The 22,093-nt window shown below is 31.5% G+C and overlaps 2 protein-coding genes across 2 annotated transcripts; one reads left to right on the top strand and one right to left on the bottom strand.

The window, feature by feature from the left end:
* Positions 1–8,361: 8,361 nt before the first annotated feature.
* On the top strand, positions 8,362–16,121 carry LOC133317731 (S-linalool synthase). Its single transcript, XM_061519613.1, has 12 exons — positions 8,362–8,683; positions 9,872–10,064; positions 10,176–10,396; positions 10,540–10,663; positions 10,872–10,990; positions 12,970–13,172; positions 14,036–14,151; positions 14,242–14,340; positions 14,460–14,675; positions 14,823–14,955; positions 15,050–15,295; positions 15,431–16,121. The coding sequence occupies exons 1-12, from the start codon at positions 8,362–8,364 to the stop codon at positions 15,911–15,913; spliced, it is 2,475 nt and encodes an 824-aa protein (XP_061375597.1). The 3' UTR covers positions 15,914–16,121.
* A 688-nt stretch (positions 16,122–16,809) lies between these two features.
* On the bottom strand, positions 16,810–21,271 carry LOC133317701 (serine carboxypeptidase-like 31). Its single transcript, XM_061519581.1, has 10 exons — positions 20,977–21,271; positions 20,562–20,669; positions 19,931–20,026; positions 19,714–19,806; positions 19,556–19,638; positions 18,925–19,209; positions 18,554–18,684; positions 17,972–18,067; positions 17,765–17,870; positions 16,810–16,989 (listed from the first exon to the last, which is right to left on the bottom strand). The coding sequence occupies exons 1-10, from the start codon at positions 21,269–21,271 to the stop codon at positions 16,843–16,845; spliced, it is 1,440 nt and encodes a 479-aa protein (XP_061375565.1). The 3' UTR covers positions 16,810–16,842.
* Positions 21,272–22,093: the final 822 nt, after the last annotated feature.

The following is a 22,093-nucleotide window of genomic DNA, read 5'->3' as shown; positions in this document are numbered from 1 at the left end:
TCATAAACTGGTTGTGTGCGCCCATCCTCTTTGTGTGAACAGCAAATGAAAATCTCTAAATTGAAGGACTAACGCATGGAGAACAAAATCTGAAAACAGGTTATTGATGAAAGATATTCCACTGGATCATATGCCTGAGATTAGTGAAGCAAATAATCAAGGTTCTGCTCCAACAAAGGATGCTATTACATGTCACCAGTCAGACAATTCAAAAAAATGTTCAGAATTAGAGGTGAAGGAATTGGGCGTTGACAAGCTTGAGTTGTGGAAAACTGTAAAAGAGACAACTGAAGATGGCAAGAGGAAGATGTTGGAGAGGGTTGTCTCAGATGCTCAGAAATTGGCCATTCTTAAAATGACTCTGCAAGGTTTGAAAAAGAAACCAGAAACAAAGAAGAAAAGCAAGAAGAGAAAAGCTTGAGTTATGATTATTTACCCGGGTACACCCCTCTCTACCCGGGTAAATAATTCAAACATTTTCCAGATTCAAGAAATATACCCGGGTAGGTAAAAAATTTTAAAATTTACCCGGGTAGGTAGGGGTGTACCCGGGTAGGCTTCATGGTCAACGGTCAAACAGGGGTAGATTGGTGTTATGTTTTCTGGAGAGGTTAAATTTTTGAAATAGTTTATAAATAAGGTCAATTTGGTAATTAATTATTAAAAAAAGGCTATAGTGGTCAAAAAGCCGTCGTTTGAGAGCTTAAAGGAGATTTTGTCATTGTTTTTGTTTTTGTTTTTATAAAAGATTTTGTCATTGTTTTTATATATGTTGGCAAGGAAAAAATTTATAATGCACTAAAACTTGATTCTTGATTTAAAAATATTTTATTTTATTTTCTCTCTTCTATCTTATCAGTTTTTTCTGTCTCTTATTCTTTTGCTACACTGAATATTATATGCTCCAGGAACATTAGATATGGTCTCGTTGGCAAGTGTGAAAATATATAAGAAAAATCAAGGAGGCGTAATGTAATTTTAAAAAATTGGTTAAAACGGGAGAGGATCTACAGAAGAGCAGCTTCCCCCACACCACAAAAACAACATATTTCAATATTTTTACTAATATATCATTTACAATTTTGTCTAATATATGTTTGAAACTCAAACTTTCACTCAGGCCCTCTTACATTTTTTAAGTAAATAGTTTTTCCCTTGGTTGTTAAATTTGTGATATAAAAAAATAAAATAACTAGTGCCCCGAATTATTTGAGGAAAAAATATTATAAATTCAAATTTGAGGTATATATAAAAGTGTATTTTCTGAAATTTTCAGATATGTCTTGAAACTAATTTGTTTTATGACACACACACATACAAAAACCAATTAAGAGGATATATACTTAAAATTTTGTTAAATATTTTATTTAAACTCATTAGAAAATTGCACCTTTTAAATGAACTAAAAGTTCTTACTAGAGTTTTCTATCTTAATTTAAACAAAAAGGGGTTTGTCTTTTACAATGGCTGAAACTTCATTTTACTACTAAACAAGAAGTAACCTTTTGCGAACTTGCGCTACGTCCACTGATGGGAGTCAGAGGATTTTTTTATTTTTTTTATTTTTTGATTTGATGGATTCTTTTAGTTTATATTTTTCTTGTAACGTGAAATTCAGTTAAATATATTTTTATAAAGGTTTTATTATAATTTTTTTGTATAAATAAAAAGAAAAGAAAAAGAAAATAGAATCTCCCATCTTTTTTTCAAGTTCTTCTTTTTTCTTCTAATTATGCTCTTATTTTAAAATTGTATTTACAAATTTTTTATTCTAACGACAAATAATTTGATCTCCTCCAACCCTCCAAAATCTGAAGATGTCACCAATAAGAAGGAATAAATTATATTATTCATCCTTGGATCATTTTTCCCTTTAAAGTCTCCGCTTTTAAAATTTTTCTTTTATTTCTTATCGTATTTATTTTTATATAAATAATAGAGGTTTCTACTGCCCTTTATGATAATTTTAAATAGAAACAGAGTTATGAAAATTATTACCAAATTAATAATTTATTTTGAACTTGAGCTTTAATGTAATTTGTAAGCAAATTTTTTTACATAATCACAAATAATTTTTAGTTTTATTTTTTAAATTATTATTTTTAACTTTAGCTCAAAATAACTTTTATTTAAAAAAAAAGATATGTGTAAAAATATTTTATGCATAAAAAAGATGTGAAAATATATTTATTACTATGTGATAATGAAAACTCATGCAACATTTATGAGAAGTATGTTTACGGAGGTGAAGGTTGTTGAATCGCAATACGTATGGTATATTATTTGATCCAATGTTTATATCATGTAATATGAATCGTAAAATACAAAAATATAATAAAAAACAATTTAAAAATATATATTAAAATATTTATTTAATTATTTCTTTATTTAATACATATTTTTAATATTGATTTTTGAGTTTAAATTCTAAATCAAATATTTTTTTTTATTAATAATAATTTTTATATATTTTTTAATTTAAATCATAAATAAAAATTTATATATTTTTATATTAAAAATTAAAAATTTAATTTTTATTTCGTATCATGTGATACACAATAGATATTGTATCATAAAATATAATATCGTATCGTTTGATATAAACTTATTTTTAATACTTCTCATGATATATATGGTTGTACTTGTTAATCATATTGTATCGTATGAATATATCATATGCTATACGATTCAAATAACTATGATGGAAGCAGCTTTCGAGATAATGGAAATATATTTAGATAGATGTTTAAAATCTAACAAATGCATGAAAATTTCAATATTATAACTCATCAGGACATCAACATGCTAAAAATGTCTTACGTTCCAATTTTTATTGGGTTGAGTTCTGTTGAAAGGTACTGCAGTTTGCAGCATTGGATTTTTAAAAGACCCTGAGCTAGGGGCTGACCTAGGGCTAGGGCTAGGGCCAGGACATCGACATGCTAAAAATGACTTACGTTCCAATCATGTCGCGTCATATTTGCTGATGGGAGTTATCCCTTTGAATGACATCTTTGAATACTTCTTTTTTTTATAATAAAATTTTTAAGTGAAGTTAGATATGAGTATCCTACTAAGGTTAAGGAAGATCTCTAACTTTTTTGAGAATTTCTGAAAGGAATTAAATACTATCCATCAACAAAATTCTCACATCGGTCATCGAAATTTGAACTCACGCCCTGTAAAAATCAAATCATTAGCCAACTGTGCCCACCTTTATTAGCAAATCTTTGAATACTTTACTATAGGATAACTTCTCTAAGATGCCTTGAACATGACAACTTTTTGAAAAAAGTTCTAGTACAGTGCTTTTGTCATAATTTTTTTTGGAGGAAAGCATCATTTTAAAATTTTTGAGCAAAAGAATTGTTCAGTTAAAGTTGATTGGATAAGTTTTTCTAAAGTAATGCAGTCAAACATGTCACATATGCTGACGGTACTAGTCCCGTCACTGACACTGACGGGACTCGTGCCACGTCAGCGCCACGTAGGCAGTCCCATTATCGTAAAACTTCGGAAGGTCATAACTTGGGACTCGGGTATCCAAATCAGATAATGTTTTTTTTATTTTACATAAATTTTCGAGATCTACTCAATAACACCTAATTTGACATATTTTATCTCCCACAAACATAGTTTGAAGATCTTCTGAATTTAAACGCGTGATTGTGGTACAATTGTTACCAATTCAAATTATGTTCGTGTGTGATAAAATATGTCAAATGAGATGTCATTGCGTAGATTTCAAAAATTTATATGAAATCAAAAAAAAATCATCTGATTTGGATACCCGAGTCACAAGTTATGGTCTTCTGAAGTTTTATGGTAACAAAACTGCCTACGTGGCTCTGACGTGGCACGAGTCCCGTCAGTGTCAGTGACGAGACTAGTCCCGTCAGCATATGTGACATGTTTGACTGCATTACTTTAGAAAAACTTATCCAATCAACTTTAACTGAGCGATTCTTTTGCTCAAAAATTTTAAAATGGTACTTTTCCCTAATTTTTTGTAAAGGGTTTGTTTTCTTCGTGTATAAGATAACAATCTCTTTCTATATATATTATAAAAAGGTGTGTTATTTTTTTTTATATTTTATTTTTGTAAAATAGATAGGTTCCATATTTGATGTATTTATGATATAAGATTAGGATTTTTTTACAACATAAGATTTATTTTCCCTTTTTTGTAATTCATAAAATTTCTATGGATGTTTATTTTTTAATAAGGGTCATTATTTTTAAGACTTGAAATATGATCCATACTTTTTAAAATTAAAAATAGCCCTAAAAGAAAAAATATATATTATAACAATGATAATTATATTTGCCGAGTACGAGTTAAAAGTAATAAAATGAAATAAAACAATAATATAGACCGTGCAATAGCAAATGACATTTTTTGTGATTATATATTTAAAAATAATTTTAATTAAAATTCTTTCAATAGTTACTCTGGAAAAGTAACTATTCACCTAAGAATTTTTAAACATAAGTTATGTCGATTGAAATTCATTTCTTGTCAAAATCAAGATCGTAATCATTCCGTCGTGTATAAATGGAATTTGCCATTGGAATGAACGTCGTCCGTATTAATAACGAATTCCAAATGGGACTCAGAATAACGTGGGCTCTTTATCTAACGGGCCAAATAGCAGCATTTAATATGAGAAATGAACATCGTCCGTGTTACCAAGGGTAGACCCAAGGTAGGTGTTGGTGGGCCTAGGGTGAGCCCCCCCAAGTTAAGGTTATGGGGGAGACAAAAAAACGATAGTCAAGGAAATTGGAAGAGTCTTCAACAGATTATGTTTGAATCCTCCTCTGATTAAGGAGAATATTTTTATTCCTTAGTAACCGAATTTTTAATGTATCTTTCACTCACAATATGATAAGTGTCTTATTTTTATCAAATTATTAATAAATAATTTATTTAAAAATCAAGTAAGAGAATAATTTGATATTAAGTAAGACATCTGTCACTAGGGGTGAAACTGGGCCGGGCTGGCTTACAGGGGCCTACGACTCGGCCTACATCAGGCCAGACCTGACCTAGTATATTTTGTATAATAGGTCGGGCTTGGGCCTTAAAAAAGCATGTTTAATAAAAAGGTCGTAGGCCCACTTTCAAAAGGCCGGGCGTATAATCTTACAGGCCGGCCTATATTGTACTATTTATTTTAAATAAAATAGAGTAAGTATTGAAGAAAAAACAAAAGATATAAATTTAATCAATTACAATTATTTATAACTTAATTATATTCGATTATATTTTAATAGAAATCTTACTTTATTTCTTATATAATAGGAACCAACATCTCAACATGTTAGATTATGTATATGAATATATTAAAAGATTTTTGGGAGAAGTTATACTTACTACAAACATCATGATGTGTTTGTTGGATTCATGTAGTTATTTTAATTCATGTAGTTATTTTAATTTACGTAATATGGATTTGTTTGTTGGATCTGATGAAATATATGTTATTTAGTTTGAACATTTTGCTTTTGAAAATGACTTAAATGCATATTGTATGAGTTTTGTTATAATTCAAGATTCTGTTTGGACGTTGAAATTATGATTTTTGGTGTATCAACAGAATTTGAATACTTTGTAAAGTTGATTCATGGTTCTGCTTGGAAGTTAAAAATTAACAGGCTAACAGACCAAGCTAGGCCATTTGTTTTTTTTATAAACGGGTCAAGCCAGGCTAACCGTTATACTCATACTAGACTTGGATCAGGTCAAATTGAAATTTTTTGACGTAGGCTTGGGTTTTTCGGAGCAAAGCTTGACCCAGCCCAGCCCACTCTCATCACTGTGTGTCACATTATGAATGAAAGATGCACCGAAAACTCGGTGCACCCATATAACTAAAGAAATTTTCTTGATTAAAGTAGTATTAGGCACAATTATCTCCTCAAAATGGAAGTTTTACCTGAAGCTTGTGACTTTATTGCTACCATGTGCCTTTTCCTTTAGGCTACTGTCTCAATTATTTGTTCTTTTATCAGTTTCTTGCTTTATTTGATACGCGGTACATAAGAAAAAGAAAACAAGCAGTCCCTCTTTTTACTTTTATTAATAGCAATAATAAATAAAAGATTTGATGTTTGTCATTTTAAATGACATAAGTTATATCATTTTAGGAGAGAGATACACACAGAAAAGTGAAAATCATGAGAGAGAGAGAAAGTGAGTGATTTTTTTAAATTTTAAAATGTAAATAATTTTTTTTTATGTCTATCTCTCTCTTAAAATGACATAACTTTATGTCATTTAAAATGACAAACATTTTTTCCATAAATAAAACTTTAGAAAGTGTGATCATGTGGTTAATAAAACTATAAAGGAAATGTAAACTTGGCCTTAGAGTCACTTATCAGAAGAGAATATAAGCAGAAAAAAATAGTTCAGATTACAAACCAAAAAAGCTTATTCATCCAATAATGATGGGCATAGAAGTTAATATTCACCCAATAATCAGCATATAAGTGATGGGAAACTTGTAACTAAGCACCCCAGCTCTATCCAATCTCTAAAAGAGGCGTTTGGTTCAAGACTTTGGAATAGTTTCTTGTGCATATGATATTGGCAATCTATGACATCCATATTTGGTACATAGTTTCAAAATATTTTCCCATCCATTGTATTTGCATAGCAATTTAGAAAATGTTGTGAAAGGCAAGCATAATTAACTGTTGTGAAAGACAAGTTGGGCATGATATTGTGTATTTAGCCGGCTAAATGAAAACATGGGCGATCAAAAGTAGACCAAAATTATTATGAGATTACTTTTGTGTTGTGTTGTCATGTGCATGGCCACTTGTTTTAATATTAAAAATTTATTATGGGGTTACTTTTGTAATTTTATATCATTTACCTATCAATATTTTATTCACAACCAAATATAAATTTCAAGAACTTTAATCAATTTGCCTAGTAATATTTGGCCCAACTAAATAACTTTTTTTTTAACTTTTTCACCTAACTAACTTTTCTTGCACGTTCCTGATAATTACATTTCTATGGTAAGAAAATTTTTCACCTGAAACAAACGGCCCTTTGATAAAATGGTGAGACTAAAAAACTAGTTTGGAAATACAATTATGTTATTTTTAAAGGGAAACAATACCCAACTAACTTTTATACTCGAATGAATTTTTATGCAAAATTCTGTGTAGGAAAACTAGTATTTTCCTTTGGTTTGGATCAAAATTCTTTCAACTTTTATTTAATTTATCAAATCTCAAATTTCTCCTGATACCATCTTATAACAAGAAACCAGAACCAAAGAACTGAACGAGTCTTCAATTGATTCAAATAGTAAATTCGTACATCACGTTTATTAAAGAGAGCAATACGGAGATCAGAAAAATCATCAAGAAGTGGAGAAAAGGTCAAGTAAGTCTGCCACCTATCAACCTAACTATAGTTACAATCAGTAAAACAAATTCACTAACCAAGGTTACTACTAACTGTAGTTAGTACAAAAACTAATTAAATAATAATATGCTTATTAGCATATACAAAAGCCACAGCTTTGAGAGAGAGGTACTGGATCAGGCTATTTTCTCAACTCTGCAGGAAAGTGAGGAAACTGTTGAGAGATTTGCTGGCTTTGGAATAATTACATTGCTTCATGCTTTCAAGCAAACAAATCCCAAAATCTGCTAAACCTCATACTTGCTTTTATTCTCTTCTCAAATTTTACAAATATTTGATTTTTTGTCTTTTATAAAAAAAATTTCTTGAATCTGCCACTGCGATGCTACACTAGTCTCCATATGAGAAATTAATAAATTTATATATTTGTCATTTACTTATTTAGTGGGAAATTTGTAGTTCAATTTTTTTTTGCCATTCCTTTAAATTCTGGGATAGACAAAACATGTCTTTAAAATAAAAATAATAATAAATAAAGTTAGAATTCTTTTGTCATAAGTCACTAATATTGGTCTAGTAGTATGGAGTTTGAGTATGTTAATATTAGATTATGTGAGGGGTTTATTTAAAAAAAAAAAATCTTTTGTCATGATGTAATTAGTGACATCATCACATAATTAATGATCTGAGTAAGCCAAAATATGACTTGTTGAGTGCTCCCCCCGAGTCCTAAGTTCATATTCGAGTAAAGAGACATGTGATGACTTTTTTTTTTTTTTTTTTGATAGACCTGTGACGACTTTCTGCATGTAGAGTTATGAAGCCAACGTGCAACACGAGACAAAACAAAATTCATGCATTGCAAATCATTATAAATACAACATTTTGCTTAAAAATATTACTCAAACTATAGATTAGCGAGCAAAACTTCGGCTTTCTAATTCCTTATACTCCTATGTCTTTGAATATTTGAAATGGAATTTCCTTTATCCTCCATTGAGAGTGGAGTTCAAAAGATCAAGAGAAACATATTCTCCTCGGACTTTGATCTCTACTCCTTTGTATGTCCTTCTGCTTATGATACTGCATGGTTAGCGTTAATACCTAACCCCCAATATCCTTCCCAACCTATGTTTAAGAATTTCTTGGAGTGGTTGCTGAACAACCAGAAACCGGAAGGGTTTTGGGGAGAGAGTGACACCTTTGGTAAACCCACCATTGAATCCCTTCCTGCAACCCTTGTTTCCATGGTTGCACTCACAAATTGGAAAACTGGCGCGTCAATGGTAGAGAAAGGTATATATATATAACAATCCAAAATAAAAGGATCTGGAAAAAAAAAAATACAAGATATTTTAAAAAAAATTTATTTTTCTTTTTATATTATAGATTTTACTAAAATTCTTGTATTTTTTTTTCAAATTCTAAAATTACGTTATTTTAGAGTTGTAGAAAAAATGTTAACTTATTTATATTATTTCAGCTTCCCAAAATATATTATTATTTTATTAATATTCTAAATTAGTAGTATAGTTATCAATAGCGATTACTGTTTAAAAGTAACAATGCATGTCCTCCATGCACAAACCTAAAACAATATTTATTTTTCACAAATTCTGATTTTTATACAACTTTTTAATATTAACAATTGATCTTTTGCCCAAGGATCCTTTCACGTAATAAAGATACTTTCAAAAATTTGAGAGGGCTTGCTGTATCTTGTTGGATGTGCATTTTTGTTTGACAGAAATCTCCACGTAATAAAGATACTCTGAAAACAGATTACCAAAAAAAAAAGAAGGGAAAAACTAATATTATGTTGTAGGAAAGTTCTTAGGTCATGTCATAGAGACAAGAGATTGAGGGGTCCACTATTTTTAAAATAAAAGAAAAGTAAAAGAATTGATGGGCCCACTTTTATGTTTGTGTAAGAAGATTGCTTGTGTCATGTAAAAGGAGGAAAACATTACCAAAAAAAAAAATACTCTGAAAACGGTGCGGACTAGAATTAAGAATTTTCGTGGATTTACATACGCATATTTTATTGTTGAAAGATTCCTTCCGTGAGTAACCCCTTTGAAAAACCGTTAATTGATGGCCGTCAATATTTCCGTGAGTATTTTTTATGGACAAAATTCGGTTAAAAACATAGATTGGTAAATACGAATTTTTTTAGAGATTTGCATTTGTCATTTAACATGACACAACAAACTTTCTTACACACACAATATTTTGTGGGGCTCACATTTTTTGAAGAAAAAAGGAAAAAAAAAAATTATAGCACGCAAAACGAATCTCTATAACATTACACAATTACTTTTCCTACAACATAACTTTTATAAAACTCTAGGGGAATATATGTTTCATATCTTATAAGATAACTAATTTATTGGTTATTTATATGGTTATCGCTCGGCGTTACATAACTAACTAATTTAGTTATTTAAGTTGATTAGAATATGGTTTAATTTTTTGAACTTGTAGGACGGTCATTTATTGGTGCAAATGCGGATAAGCTACTCAGTGAAGTCAAAGATGCTTGCCCTCGTTGGTTCGCTATTGTGCTGCCTGCCATGGTTGAACTTGCCGATACAACGGGTTTGGATGTTGTCCTCCCAGAAGCCGCAAAGGATACGATGTCGTACATCATTAGCTGTCGGAAAAGTTTTCTTAACAAGTACATATACATCTATATACTCGTATTTCGAAATGCTTATTAATTAACTTGAAATTTTTAGATAAGAAAATGCACTAAAAATACTGTACAATTAATTGCTTAAACATGTAGGGAGCTGGAAGTAGGGGATTTACATTGTTACCCTCCAATACTCTCGTACCTTGAAGCTTTGCCTCCGTCATATGTTAGCGAAGAGGATATATGTAGCAATTTGAGCAGAGATGGCTCATTGTTCCAATCTCCCTCTGCCACTGCAAAAGCATTCATGGCTACTGGGAAGAAAGAATGCCTCACGTATTTACAGTCCTTAGCACAAAAATGTCCAAACGGAGGTTTATATATAGCTTTAATTATATATATGTTCTATCTAAAGATATTTAATAATTAAATCAAGGAGCTCGGAAAGTAAGAAGTTTTCTTCTTGTTCATTTTGACCTTTTTTAAAATTAAAAAAATTAAAAAAATTCCCCTGCAGTTCCACAAGCTTATCCCATGGATGAGAACCTTATAAAGCTCTGCATCGTCAACCAATTACAGAAGTTGGGGTTGAGCGAGTACTTCGCAGGAGAGATTGAAGTACTTTTGGCACAAGTTTATAGGTAAAACCCATATCAAATTTGACCAGTCCTATTTGCATGAAATTAGAGTAATAATAATTAATTTGATAAGGTCATACAAAAATACTACTTGATTCTTAAACTGAGATAAATTTATCTTAAAAAAATAATTCTATAAAAGGCAATACATATTTTTTTAATAATTTTTCTGACTACCCAAATTAAATTTGTCATTTTTTGCTTTTTTTAGAAATTACAAGGAGCAAAATTCAAGGGAAAAAGCATCCAATTATAATGCGGCGCAGCTTCTTCACAAGGATTCTCTCGCATTTCAGCTCCTGCGCACGCATGGATACAAAGTATCACCATGTATGGCCTTTATATTGGCGTTATTTTTTTAATTTTTTTTTGGATATAAAAAGTTTATCAGTATCTCACCAGGGGCAGAAAAAAATCCTCAATCTCTCTAAGAATAATTTTCAGAAGAGATTACATATCATCTATCAATAAAATTCTGATATCGACCAGGAGAGTTTGAACCCACACCCTTAACCAAACTCTTAGCCAATTGTGATGATTGTGTTGGCTCTGCGTTATTTAATTACAAACGACTAAGCTTTAACTTGTTAGGGTCAATTTGGTATGGAGACAAAATGCGGCCAAACAATTTCTGGTTTAGTTTTTAGGGAAAATTTCAAAAATTCTCTTACAAGTTTTTTCAAAATCATTTAACTCTCTTCTCGAAATTTTTAATCGTTTACCTCCTTACTTAATTTTTTTTAACACTTACCCCTAATTTAATTTTTCATCCAAAATTTTGTTAACAGAGTTAAATTTTTAAAAAAATATCAAATCACCCTTAATAGAAAAAAAGAAAAACATAATATCTTCACTGACACAATTTTAGACGAACTCACGGAATGTTTTCTTTAAGGTAGCCTTGTTAGAATTAGTAATTATTAAAATTATTTTCTACAAATTTCATTCCTATTAAACACCGTACTCACAATTGTTGGTGCCGTTGTTCAAATAAAATGATTAAAGAGGCATCATCTCAGCAGATTTAGATCTTCTCTTTTCTGTTATAAGTTTTTCTGCTATTATATGAACAACAAATATGACTTTAGGCAAATTCTCAATCTGAATCTAGGTTTATGTTCGAATTCCAGGAACCCACAAGCAATACAACTTCCAAAATCGTATTTCATGTATAAAATTAAAAACTTAATAAAACCAGTATGCCAAATTCTTGTAAGTCATTATACATGGGCTAAAAATATCAACGAGTTGATTGCAAAGAAACCAACATGATACTCAATAGAATCGTCCACTAATAACTCCCTAAGATGTAAATCATTCACAATATCAAGTATTATCAAAACGAAAAAAACTTGCCACCGCTTAAAAGTAATAGTTTTAAGGGAAAACTTAAAAAAAACTCCTATAAGTTTACTCAAAATCACTTAACCCCTCCCTTGAAATTTTTAATCATTTTATTTGAACAACAGCACCAACAATTATGAGTACGGTGTTTAATAGCAATGAGATTTGCAGGAAACAATTTTAATAATTACTAATTCTAACAAGGCTATCTTAAAGAAAATATTCCGTGAATTCGTCTAAAATTGTGTTGGAGAAGAAATTATGTTTTTCTTTTTTCTATTAAGGGTAATTTTGGTATTTTTTTTTTTTAAATTCAATCTTTTAACAAAATTTTGGATGAAAAATCAAATTAGGGAAGTAAGTGATAAAAAAAAAATTAAGTAAAGGGGTAAATGATTAAAAATTTTAGGGAGGGGGTTAAGTGATTTTGAGGAAACTTGTAGGGTAGTGTTTGGTTCGGGAGAAATTTTTTTTTACTAGGGAAATGTAATTGATAGAAAAATGGTTGGAAAGTGAGTTTGATAGGAAAATATAAAAAAAGTTGTTTGGTTGACCTAAATATTACCAGGGAAATTTATTTAAATATGCAAAATCTATGTTTGGGAGAAACTTTGCACCTGTTTTTTCACTTCCCCAGTCATCTCACAATACCACATCTCAAGTGGTATTCTGTAACAGTGAATTTCATCCAAAAATCAACTCAAAAGTCATTTTCTCATCTATCCTATTTGTCTGGTATTTCTTGAAAAAACCTGAACCAAACGTGGTATTTTCCAATATCCACCTACACTTTCCCATCAATCCTAAAATAAACCTTCAACCAAACACTACCTAGGGTTTTTTTGAAATTTTCCCCAGTTTTTAATACAAATTTCCTTTAAAAAAAACTTATTTTCAAATATTTGACTCTTATTTTTACCCACATACCAAACTGACTTTAATTAAAAAATTTGTTTTATATGCAGTAAGCTTTTGTTGGTTTCTAAGTCACGATGAAATTCGAGGTCAAGTTGAGAAAGATTATGAGCATTTCTCAAGTACAATGCTTCATGTCTTTAGAGCCTCAAACCTAATGTTCAGTGGAGAATACGAACTCGAGGAAGCTAAAAACTTTTCAAGGAAAATTCTTGAGAAAATCGTTTCAGCAAGAAATGGAGACCGACGACAGGTCAATTTGTTCAACCTTACACAAAATAGTCCAAGTTCTATTTGCTGACCATTTATGTCCGAATTTATAACACCAGTCATTTTATTCGAACTTTGTATACAATTTGGATTTTGTTTCTGTGTGAACCTTTGCATGACTTTTATATAATTTCTGTTGAAGTTTAATGTTTTCTTCGGTAAATAGTTTTAATGGACAAAATTGAAATAGAAGGATGTGGAGAGTTCACCTCTTAAATTTTTGCAGAGACAAAAAAAGAAAAATGGAATATATATGATTATTTTCTTAATTAACGAAACATTAAAGTGATTAGGTTTGCAATAACAAACTCATCATTTTTAATTCTTTAAGAATTGCAACCACTTAGATAGTAGTGGAGCCAGAAAAATTGGAAAGCCAGTGCCAAAAGTCAGTCAACTATGTAAGAAGCTAGTGCCAAAATCAGTAACTATGGAGGAAGCAAATCATTTACAGTCACTGAAGATTAAAAAAGCTTCTGATTTTGAAAACCAATCAGTGCCAAGACACTTGCTGGAACACTTAGACTTCATAGATAGTCATCCTAACGAAATTTTTGTTGAATATCTTGAGATTGATGTTATAAGTCATTCCATTTAAGCTACTTTTGTTAAAAGATTTATTCCTTCACAACCTATACCTTTATAGTAATAATATATGGAGAAGGATCCGTTTACAAACTTTTTTTACAAATACACTATGTTATCCCGGGAGAAAATAGTGTAACCTAGTGTTCTCCTAGAAGAGCATAGTGTTTGTAAATAAAAAAGTTTGTAAATATAACCTTTCTCATAATATATACAGTAATAAAAATTCCAACTTTAAGACAGTCATGCTTGCTTTTGTAGATGGAGCATGAATTGAATCTCCCATGGTTTGCTCGCCTGGATCATTTAGAGCATAGAATGTGGATAGAAGAAAAAGAAGCCAATGCTCTGTGGAAAGGAAAGGCATCATATAATAGGTATGCATATAAATGCATATATACAGTTCCACTTCTACTTATTTATTTCCCACTTTAACATATTGGGATGAGACAATTCTCTATTTGTAGGGTATCATATTTCTATAACAATCAACTGCTACAGCTTGCCACTCAAAACTTTGATTTTAAGCAATCAGTATACAAAAATGAGCTGAAGGAACTGAAGAGGTCTAGTACAATTTCTGTTATTTTATTTTATTTTATCAAGAAATCACTATTTTCAAAATTTGAATATAATTACGTAATTGGCTTTTGGTGGTGCCTTGCATTTGACTTTTGATATATAGGTGGTGTGAAAACTGTGGGATAAGTAATATGGGATTTGGCAGAGAGAAAACCACTTATTGTTACTTTGCTATTGCTGCTAGCACATCCCTCCCTCATGACTCTTACATACGAATGTTTGTAGCTAAGAGTGCAATTATAGTCACAGTGGCAGATGATTTCTATGATATGATCGGGTCTCTCACTGAACTGGAATTTCTCACGGATGCAGTTGGAAGGTACACCAAATTTCTCTCTCTCTATTTTTCTCACACACAACACATTCAAAAACTGATTGCTTGTGATGAAGTCTATTCAACAGAAGATGCATTCTTCAGAATGTTAAAATCTCTTTCATGTAAACACCTTTTTTTTTTAAACTATAGATGGGATTCCAGGGGCTTAAGCAGCCACAGCAAAGTTATATTTGATGCCCTTGATAACCTTGTGAGTGAAGCTACTAGCAAATATCTCCAACAAGGAGGAACAACTGATATGTCAGGCAACTTGAAAGATCTAGTAAGAATTATAAATATATCTAAAGTTTTCAAAATATTGTTATGAACTTCATGCTCAGATTAATAACATTGGACCCTGTATCACCCCTGTGAAGTGGTATGAAACTTTCCTTTCGTGGCTCATAGAAGCAAAGTGGAGCAGAAATGGATACAAACCATCCATTGATTGTTACCTGAAGACCGGCATGATCTCTATTGCCACACATAACTTGGTTCTTCCAGCCTCATGCTTTCTGAAACCAAGCTTACCAACTGAGAAACTTGTGCCAATACAATATGAACCCATAACAAAGCTGCTAATGGTTATTTCTCGTCTATTAAATGATGTACAGAGCTATCAGGTAAACAAACTAGTTCAGTCAACCAACAAACCCCAAGTTATAGTTCACATTATATTATATTTAGGGTGAATTTATATTTATTTGATTGGGTTATCTATTCTTGTTGGAATCTAATGCTTATATGTGCCTCTGCAGAAGGAAAAAGAAGGAGGAAAATTGAATTCTGTTTTAGTCAAGTTGATAGAGAACCCAGAACTTGATGTTGAAGAATCAATTGCTTTTATAAGAGAGGTAATTGAGAAAAAGAAGAAGGAGTTACTTGAACATGTTCTGATTGATGGACTCTGTGATTTTCCTAAGCCTAGCAGGCAGCTCCATCTGTCATGTTTGAAAGTTTTTGAGATGTTTTTCAATTCCAGAAACAGATTTGACTCCAATACAGAGATGGTGGAGGATATAAACAAAGCAATATATCTTCCTGTAAGTAAAACTCCAAATCGTCTCACTCTTCATCCATCTCCAAAGAAGAAATATGCAATAACAAAACTCCAGTTCAATTTCTCATTCAAACATAATAACAGGATAAATTGCACTGCACATCAAGTTTCTGCACTAACCTTAAGTAATGGATATGAAATGGCGTTTACTGCACCTAAAACTGGGCCTCACTTCATTTAAATCAATTGAGGAAGAGGAGAAGGATGGAGAAAAAAAGGGAAAATCTTGTACTGTGTATTCTAGCTACCAATAAATGCTGTGTGTGTTTTGTATGATGTAAACCCAAGATATTTTAGTGTTACTTTAAGTGTGTATTATAGTTATAACTTATAATGTACTATGATCCAAGTCCAACCATTTCATCTTGGGACTATTATCTGTGAATATTGTCAACCTTGTATTGTTATGTTCTCTGTTGTGTACACCTTCCAAGTGCAATGAGCAATTTAATAGATATTCGAATATTAATAAATTCCATTAATATAGTATAATGCGAGTATGATATTTTAAAAATTAAAAAATGGCATCGGTATTATTCAATGACTAATATATTGATAGAAAAAGCTAACATTTCCGTTTCAAATATCAACGACCCATAAGTCTTCTGCAACATTCATTCATTAGGAAATAGATAGCAAAATTCATTGATGTTAATAATAGGACTAGGATCTTATTTAACATTATCATCCAGCTCATTAAACTATATGAATGTATTATTAAATTCAAGCTAAGGTGGAAATTGTTCTGCCAAAAAGAAAAGGAAAAACCAGAGACGCAGAGGAATATTTGACTTCAAATCTCCTAAATATAATATATTTCATTTGCTTATACAAGAATTAACGAAGCACACAATTCGATTTATGCGCGTGAAACAGTGTAAGAGACCTAGATAATAAGATGAGACAATAGCTACTATAGTATGTTGCATTAGAAGATAAAAATAAGATTTAGCTTTGGTCAATCGAAATCAGTATTACTCTTTTATTCATTATAGTATTTGTACTTGCTACTCAACATTTTGATAAAATGGACAACTAGTGTTGCCACGTAAGAGCAAAAATCTTCCTTCAGGGGTTCACAAAGACTACCCAATATCACAGTCTTGATTCTTATTTCGTAGACGGTGGGGATTCTCCAAGAAGGAAGGAGGAGAAGAATTCCAGTGAGTTGCTTGGTTTAAAACTAGGCACTGCATGGCCAGCTCCTCGAAATGTCGCAAATGTAAGGCCCTCATATTCTTGATACCACCCACTAACCTGTTCCAAGGAGAATATATCATTAGAAATTGAATAGATGATAGCAAACCCAATTGAGTTATTTTCTATACAGAAATATTGCCCAACTGAAACCCTCATAATGTTAAAGATAATTATTAATCCTCTTCCTCTTTTGCTAAAGGCATTACAAAATTATCCCCCCTCCCTTATTTTTTTGCTGAGTAAATACTTTTTTCAGTCCTCAGTTAATCCGTTTTAGTCCCTAGCAAATAAAAAAAATATTAGTGATCCCTAAGAAATTCAAAGTGGACCCATTTAGTCCTTTTGAAGGACTAATGTGGGTATTTTTTAAATTTGTGAGGTACCACAATTTAAACTAAATGGATTCATTTTGAATTTCTTAGGGACCACAAATAACCTTTTAATTTGCTAGGGACTAAAGCGGGCATCGTGAAATTTGTTGAGGACCAAAAAGAGTATTTACTCTCTCTTTTTTTGTAGAAATGTTTTTCAGTTTAACAACTTTTAATCATTAAAATTAAGCTAAGTACATAGTTATACTCCTCAATTAGGTACTCTTTTAACATCATTAGTTAGTTGAGTGTGAAGTGTTCTTACCCTGCAAATATTTTTACTAAATGTTTATATTTTTTGTTATTTTCATGAGACTTACTACAACATTTAACACCTTCGGTGAAGCATGTCTTTAAAAGGTGTTAAATTAATGGCTTTTTATACTATAATCCAAGATAAGGACAAGATATTTTCCGCAAAAGAAAATGAAGCAATATGCCTTCAATTCATGATCCCTTACCTCCTTTTTATGGTACCAAGGCCTCCATCGCTTAGTGATAGGCAAATCTAGAATTTTTAAGCTGTATCTTGTGGACAGCACTGGCACCCTACCATCAGTGTCTCCACTGAACGGTCAAAAATGAAAAGACAAAGAAACCATGAGAAAATGTTAATGTTGCACCACAGGGCCTAGAATGTGTGCAGGTTGACATTAACTAGAATTTACCTGTAAACCCAAATCCTAAGTCCTGCTGAAATAAGCTTCCTGTAAATTGGGATAACAGAAGGCTTTGATTGTGCCCAGCCCTCAAATATGTCGTTGCTGTTTTAAATTAACAAGTGTAAATTTAGAGAAAAGACAACCAAATATTCTACTACTTTTTCACATCATAAACAAATAAAGATATTTAAACTTTATACACTTCTGACATCGGGAACAGTTACCAAAATGTCATTTTTTGGCAAAAATTTTATCCAAATGTCACGCGAACAATATTTTTTATCAGACTGTCACGTGTCATAATTCGACGACCGGTAGCAAATTACGTTCGCTAATGATTTTGTGATATGTGGCACACTTTCGCAAGAAAAAGCTGACGTGTCATAATTCGCTACCAGTGGTAGCGAATTTGGTCTGCAACATGACCACGTGTCATGAAATCATTGGCCACGAAATTCGCTACCAGTGGTAGTGAATTATGACACGTGTTCACATGTTAATTGGGTAAAAATTTTGCCAAAAAAATAACATTTTGATCACTCTTACTCTAACATGGCCAAAAGAAAGTGAAAATGGTATAGTATGTACTTGCAAATACTCCAATTCTTCAGATTGTGACCATCACTGACATGGAGGGCCTTCTGAACATCCGGTCTATTATAAAAAACTTTAGCATAGTCATCTAGACATGGATCATAACCACCCATGATCCTAGGCATCTAGTCAACCAAATCCAAAAGAAAGTGTCAGAACAGCACTACACATACACATACACATACACACATATATATGATAAAAAAAAAGTGGATCCAATTTTAAAATATTATGTCATATTTACACTTACTTTTAAATATAATTCTTAATATGAATTTACAAATGTATGAATGCTATGCATGTTGTTAAACTTAATATGTTGTCATATGTGTGAGGATCTGTCTTATAATGTTTTCTTCACACACCATTTTAGATAAACGCTTTGGCGTTTGCATAGATTGATCGTTTGCACGCGCTGTACTGGCAAAGCAGACAGAAGTGTAGAGGCTGTAGATATCAATTTCGTTGTACTGTTTCATTACTTCGGCCACTCCTTCATTACAATCTTTATTACTCCATGGATCATTGCTGTTAAAGTCACAACTTCTTCTGATTGTTTTGTGAGTCTCATCAGATATCACTGCATGACTCCAAGCATAATCAACCAAACCTAACCAATCCTCAGCATCAGATGTTTGAGGATTTCCCAGCTGCAAAAAAAAAAAAAAGGATAATTTTGTGTCCTTCATATTTATGTTATTTCCAATCTATTGTGCCTAGTGCCAAATGAGAAGGATTGAATCCACAAACTACCAGAACTGAAACTCTGAATCGTAATTATTGAGTACAAATACTTAATTTTCTTTGCAAAATGCTCAGTTGGTAGAACATTATGTGACTTTTCAGTAATTGATCTAATTTTCAAATTATACCAATGAAATAAAGTATAGACATGCTATACTACAAGGGGAATATTCTTAGTAAAGCAAGATTCTTTAGGCTTTGATTTTTTTTTTAGCAATTTAAATTATATTTTTAAATTATGTAGGACCATACCAAAATGCCCTTGAGATTAATATGAAGGGAAGGGTCCTTGTTCCTATCGTGGATGAGTTCAGCCAGCTCCGGTACATACTTTCCTGAAAAACATGTTTCATGATCAATTTAGAGGACAAAAAGTGACAGGTTCAATGATCTGTTGTTAATTTCAGTACCTGCATAGCTTTCCCCTGCTATGTAAAATGTCCTAGTTCGATATGATGGAAATTTGAGGAACCAATTGTGCAGAAAAGTGTAAGCATCATTAGCTGTTTCAAACAGTCGATAGAGCACTATTAAATTTTGTATAAGCTCGGAAAAATTAAAAAAAAATGTAACCGGCTTTGAAGATAAAATAGTAAAAGACTCATTATGCAAAAAAGATATTAGGACCTGTGAAGTCATCTCCCAGTTGTGCATATTCACTGGTTGTATTTGAGTAGGAAAAGCCAACTCCAACAGGAGATTCCAGGAATAACATGTTGGCTTCTGCATTATCAAATTTCACATAAATCAAGAATTATAAGCATCATTTAATAATTTCTCTGTAGGGACAAATAATGGAGAATTGATGTATGGTTTCATCAGAATTTTATATATTGGCATAGAAAGCAGTGAGGTGGACTGTGCCAAAAAGTATAATATAATGAGATAGGTTATTTTATTTTTATTTTTTTTCTTATCTACTCATCTTCAATATTATTGGATCAGAATCTCACTCTCTCTTTCTTCTTGAGATTCTGATCCAATAATATTGAAGATGAGTAAAGTAGTCAAGAAAAAAAAAGGTAAAATAACGTATATATAATATGGGTTATATACTTCTTCTGTCACTGCAGATGGGTAAAAGTGCAGCAACACTTATTTTTATCAGGATACGCGTCCGAATCCTGATGTGTTTTTTTTGTTTTTAGGTCAGGATACGACCCGTATCATAGTATTAATAATTTGCTACAACTTTTCTCATCAGCAGCAAAAGGAGAAATGACGAACCATATAATATATATGTTTGTGGTCTTGGTACCTTTGTTCCAAGAGAAATTATTTAATTTAAGGCCCTTGCCATTGGTGTCCACTAAAAATGGGCCAATTTCCTGTGTCGCTCCATATCCCACAGAAGAGCATCCAGGACCTAGAACAAAAAAAAAAGCACGTTATGCCACCTTGGCAGAGAACATATGTCGAAAGAAAAAACAGCAAATGAAATGAGCAGGATCGTTAACTTTTTGAAATGAGTTGAAAATAAAAGTCACCTCATACCCTCCCCCCACCACTCAATTAAGAAAAATCAAAATAAAAATTTTGTTATGAGTTATGACAATGAGGTCCAAAGTCCCAATATATTTTTTTTATTATTTATTTATACTATGTCACACATTGCAAGAAAGACATTATAGTTTATATTCTAATTAACCACCATATATATAGCATGATCATACCTCCATTAAGCCACAGCACCAATGGTTTGTCTTCAGGCTTAGTCATGGCCTCATAGAACCAATAAAAGAGTGCTCTTCCATTGGTTCCATTGACTGTAACATATCCAGCGTAGTGCTGGAAATCTACAGGAGGCTGGCCAGGCAAATTGGTCACAAGATCACCATTATTCACAGAGCCCAATTTCCTCCCAAAACCCCATTGGCTATCTCTAGAAGAAATAGCAGGCTTCAATGATAGAAACAGTATAAAAGCCAAAATGTGGAATATTGTATGCTTCAATATAATATTATCCATATTATGGGAATTAGTTGATGAACAATGAGAACTAGATGCCTATTTATACTGACTCATGAGGACTACTTTGTTCCTGAATGGCCCATGAAGGGTTGAAATTTTAGAAAAGCAGATAGGATGAGAGAGTCCTATCTGGCAACATCTTTGATGGGTTGAACATGATTTGACGTATGTCATGGATGTTAGGTCCCTTCAGGAGCATTCATAGGCATTTTCACCTATGTAATGTCATTAAAAATAAATAAATTCAAATTAATGCAGTTTCCGAATTCATTATCAAGACTACTGGGCGCACTAGCGAGATTGGTGTTGCTAACTCACGTGGCACAAAAAAAATCCTTCAATATCGCTAGTAGGGCAAATTTAGTATTAAAATTTATTCACGTGATTTGATCCTCTGAAAATGGAAAGGAAAAAAATTAATCATTAAGTCGTCATTATTAATAATAAATTTTAATATTTTTTAAATTTGTAAAAATTCTAAAAAATAGGCTAGACAAATTAAAATTATTTAAGATATTAATTTTTATTTATTTATAATAAAATTTAATGCTAATTTTCAGAATCTACATTATTTCGAAACTGAGATTAATTTAGTTAGTGGACGATACAAATTCTACGGCATTAAATTGGAATTTTATTTTTTTAATGACGTTACATAGGTCAAAAAGCCAGTATAATTACATTGAACAAGATTGAGTGTAGCCTCCGATTGTGATAAAACTGATAATATGGGTGGCGGCACTTTAGCATCAGGTAGTCACATGAATATATTTAGGATGAACTCGAGAGAGTTCTTTCTGTTTTGGTAAATATTCGTTC

Source organism: Gastrolobium bilobum, unplaced genomic scaffold (genome assembly GCF_033153095.1).
Source record: "Gastrolobium bilobum isolate Gb01-03AN ecotype WA unplaced genomic scaffold, APGP_CSIRO_Gbil_v1 utg13468, whole genome shotgun sequence".
Classification (NCBI taxonomy): domain Eukaryota; kingdom Viridiplantae; phylum Streptophyta; class Magnoliopsida; order Fabales; family Fabaceae; genus Gastrolobium; species Gastrolobium bilobum.
The sequence above is the reverse complement of the archived record's forward strand: the minus strand, read 5'-3'. Positions and strand labels throughout refer to the sequence as shown.

What these genes read in the sequence shown, in the direction of transcription:
- LOC133317731 (XM_061519613.1), top strand. Translation starts at nt 8,362, where the DNA reads ATGGAATTTCCTTTATCCTCCATTGAGAGTGGAGTTCAAAAGATCAAG. An exon ending in CTCACGGATGCAGTTGGAAG is followed by an intron (nt 14,676 to 14,822) that starts GTACACCAAATT and finishes TTTAAACTATAG; the next exon opens with ATGGGATTCCAGGGGCTTAA. An exon ending in CAGGCAACTTGAAAGATCTA is followed by an intron (nt 14,956 to 15,049) that starts GTAAGAATTATA and finishes ACCCCTGTGAAG; the next exon opens with TGGTATGAAACTTTCCTTTC.
- LOC133317701 (XM_061519581.1), bottom strand. Translation starts at nt 21,271, where the DNA reads ATGGATAATATTATATTGAAGCATACAATATTCCACATTTTGGCTTTT. An exon ending in CTTAGGATTTGGGTTTACAG is followed by an intron (nt 17,871 to 17,971) that starts GTAAATTCTAGT and finishes TTGACCGTTCAG; the next exon opens with TGGAGACACTGATGGTAGGG. An exon ending in CTTGGTACCATAAAAAGGAG is followed by an intron (nt 16,990 to 17,764) that starts GTAAGGGATCAT and finishes TCCTTGGAACAG; the next exon opens with GTTAGTGGGTGGTATCAAGA.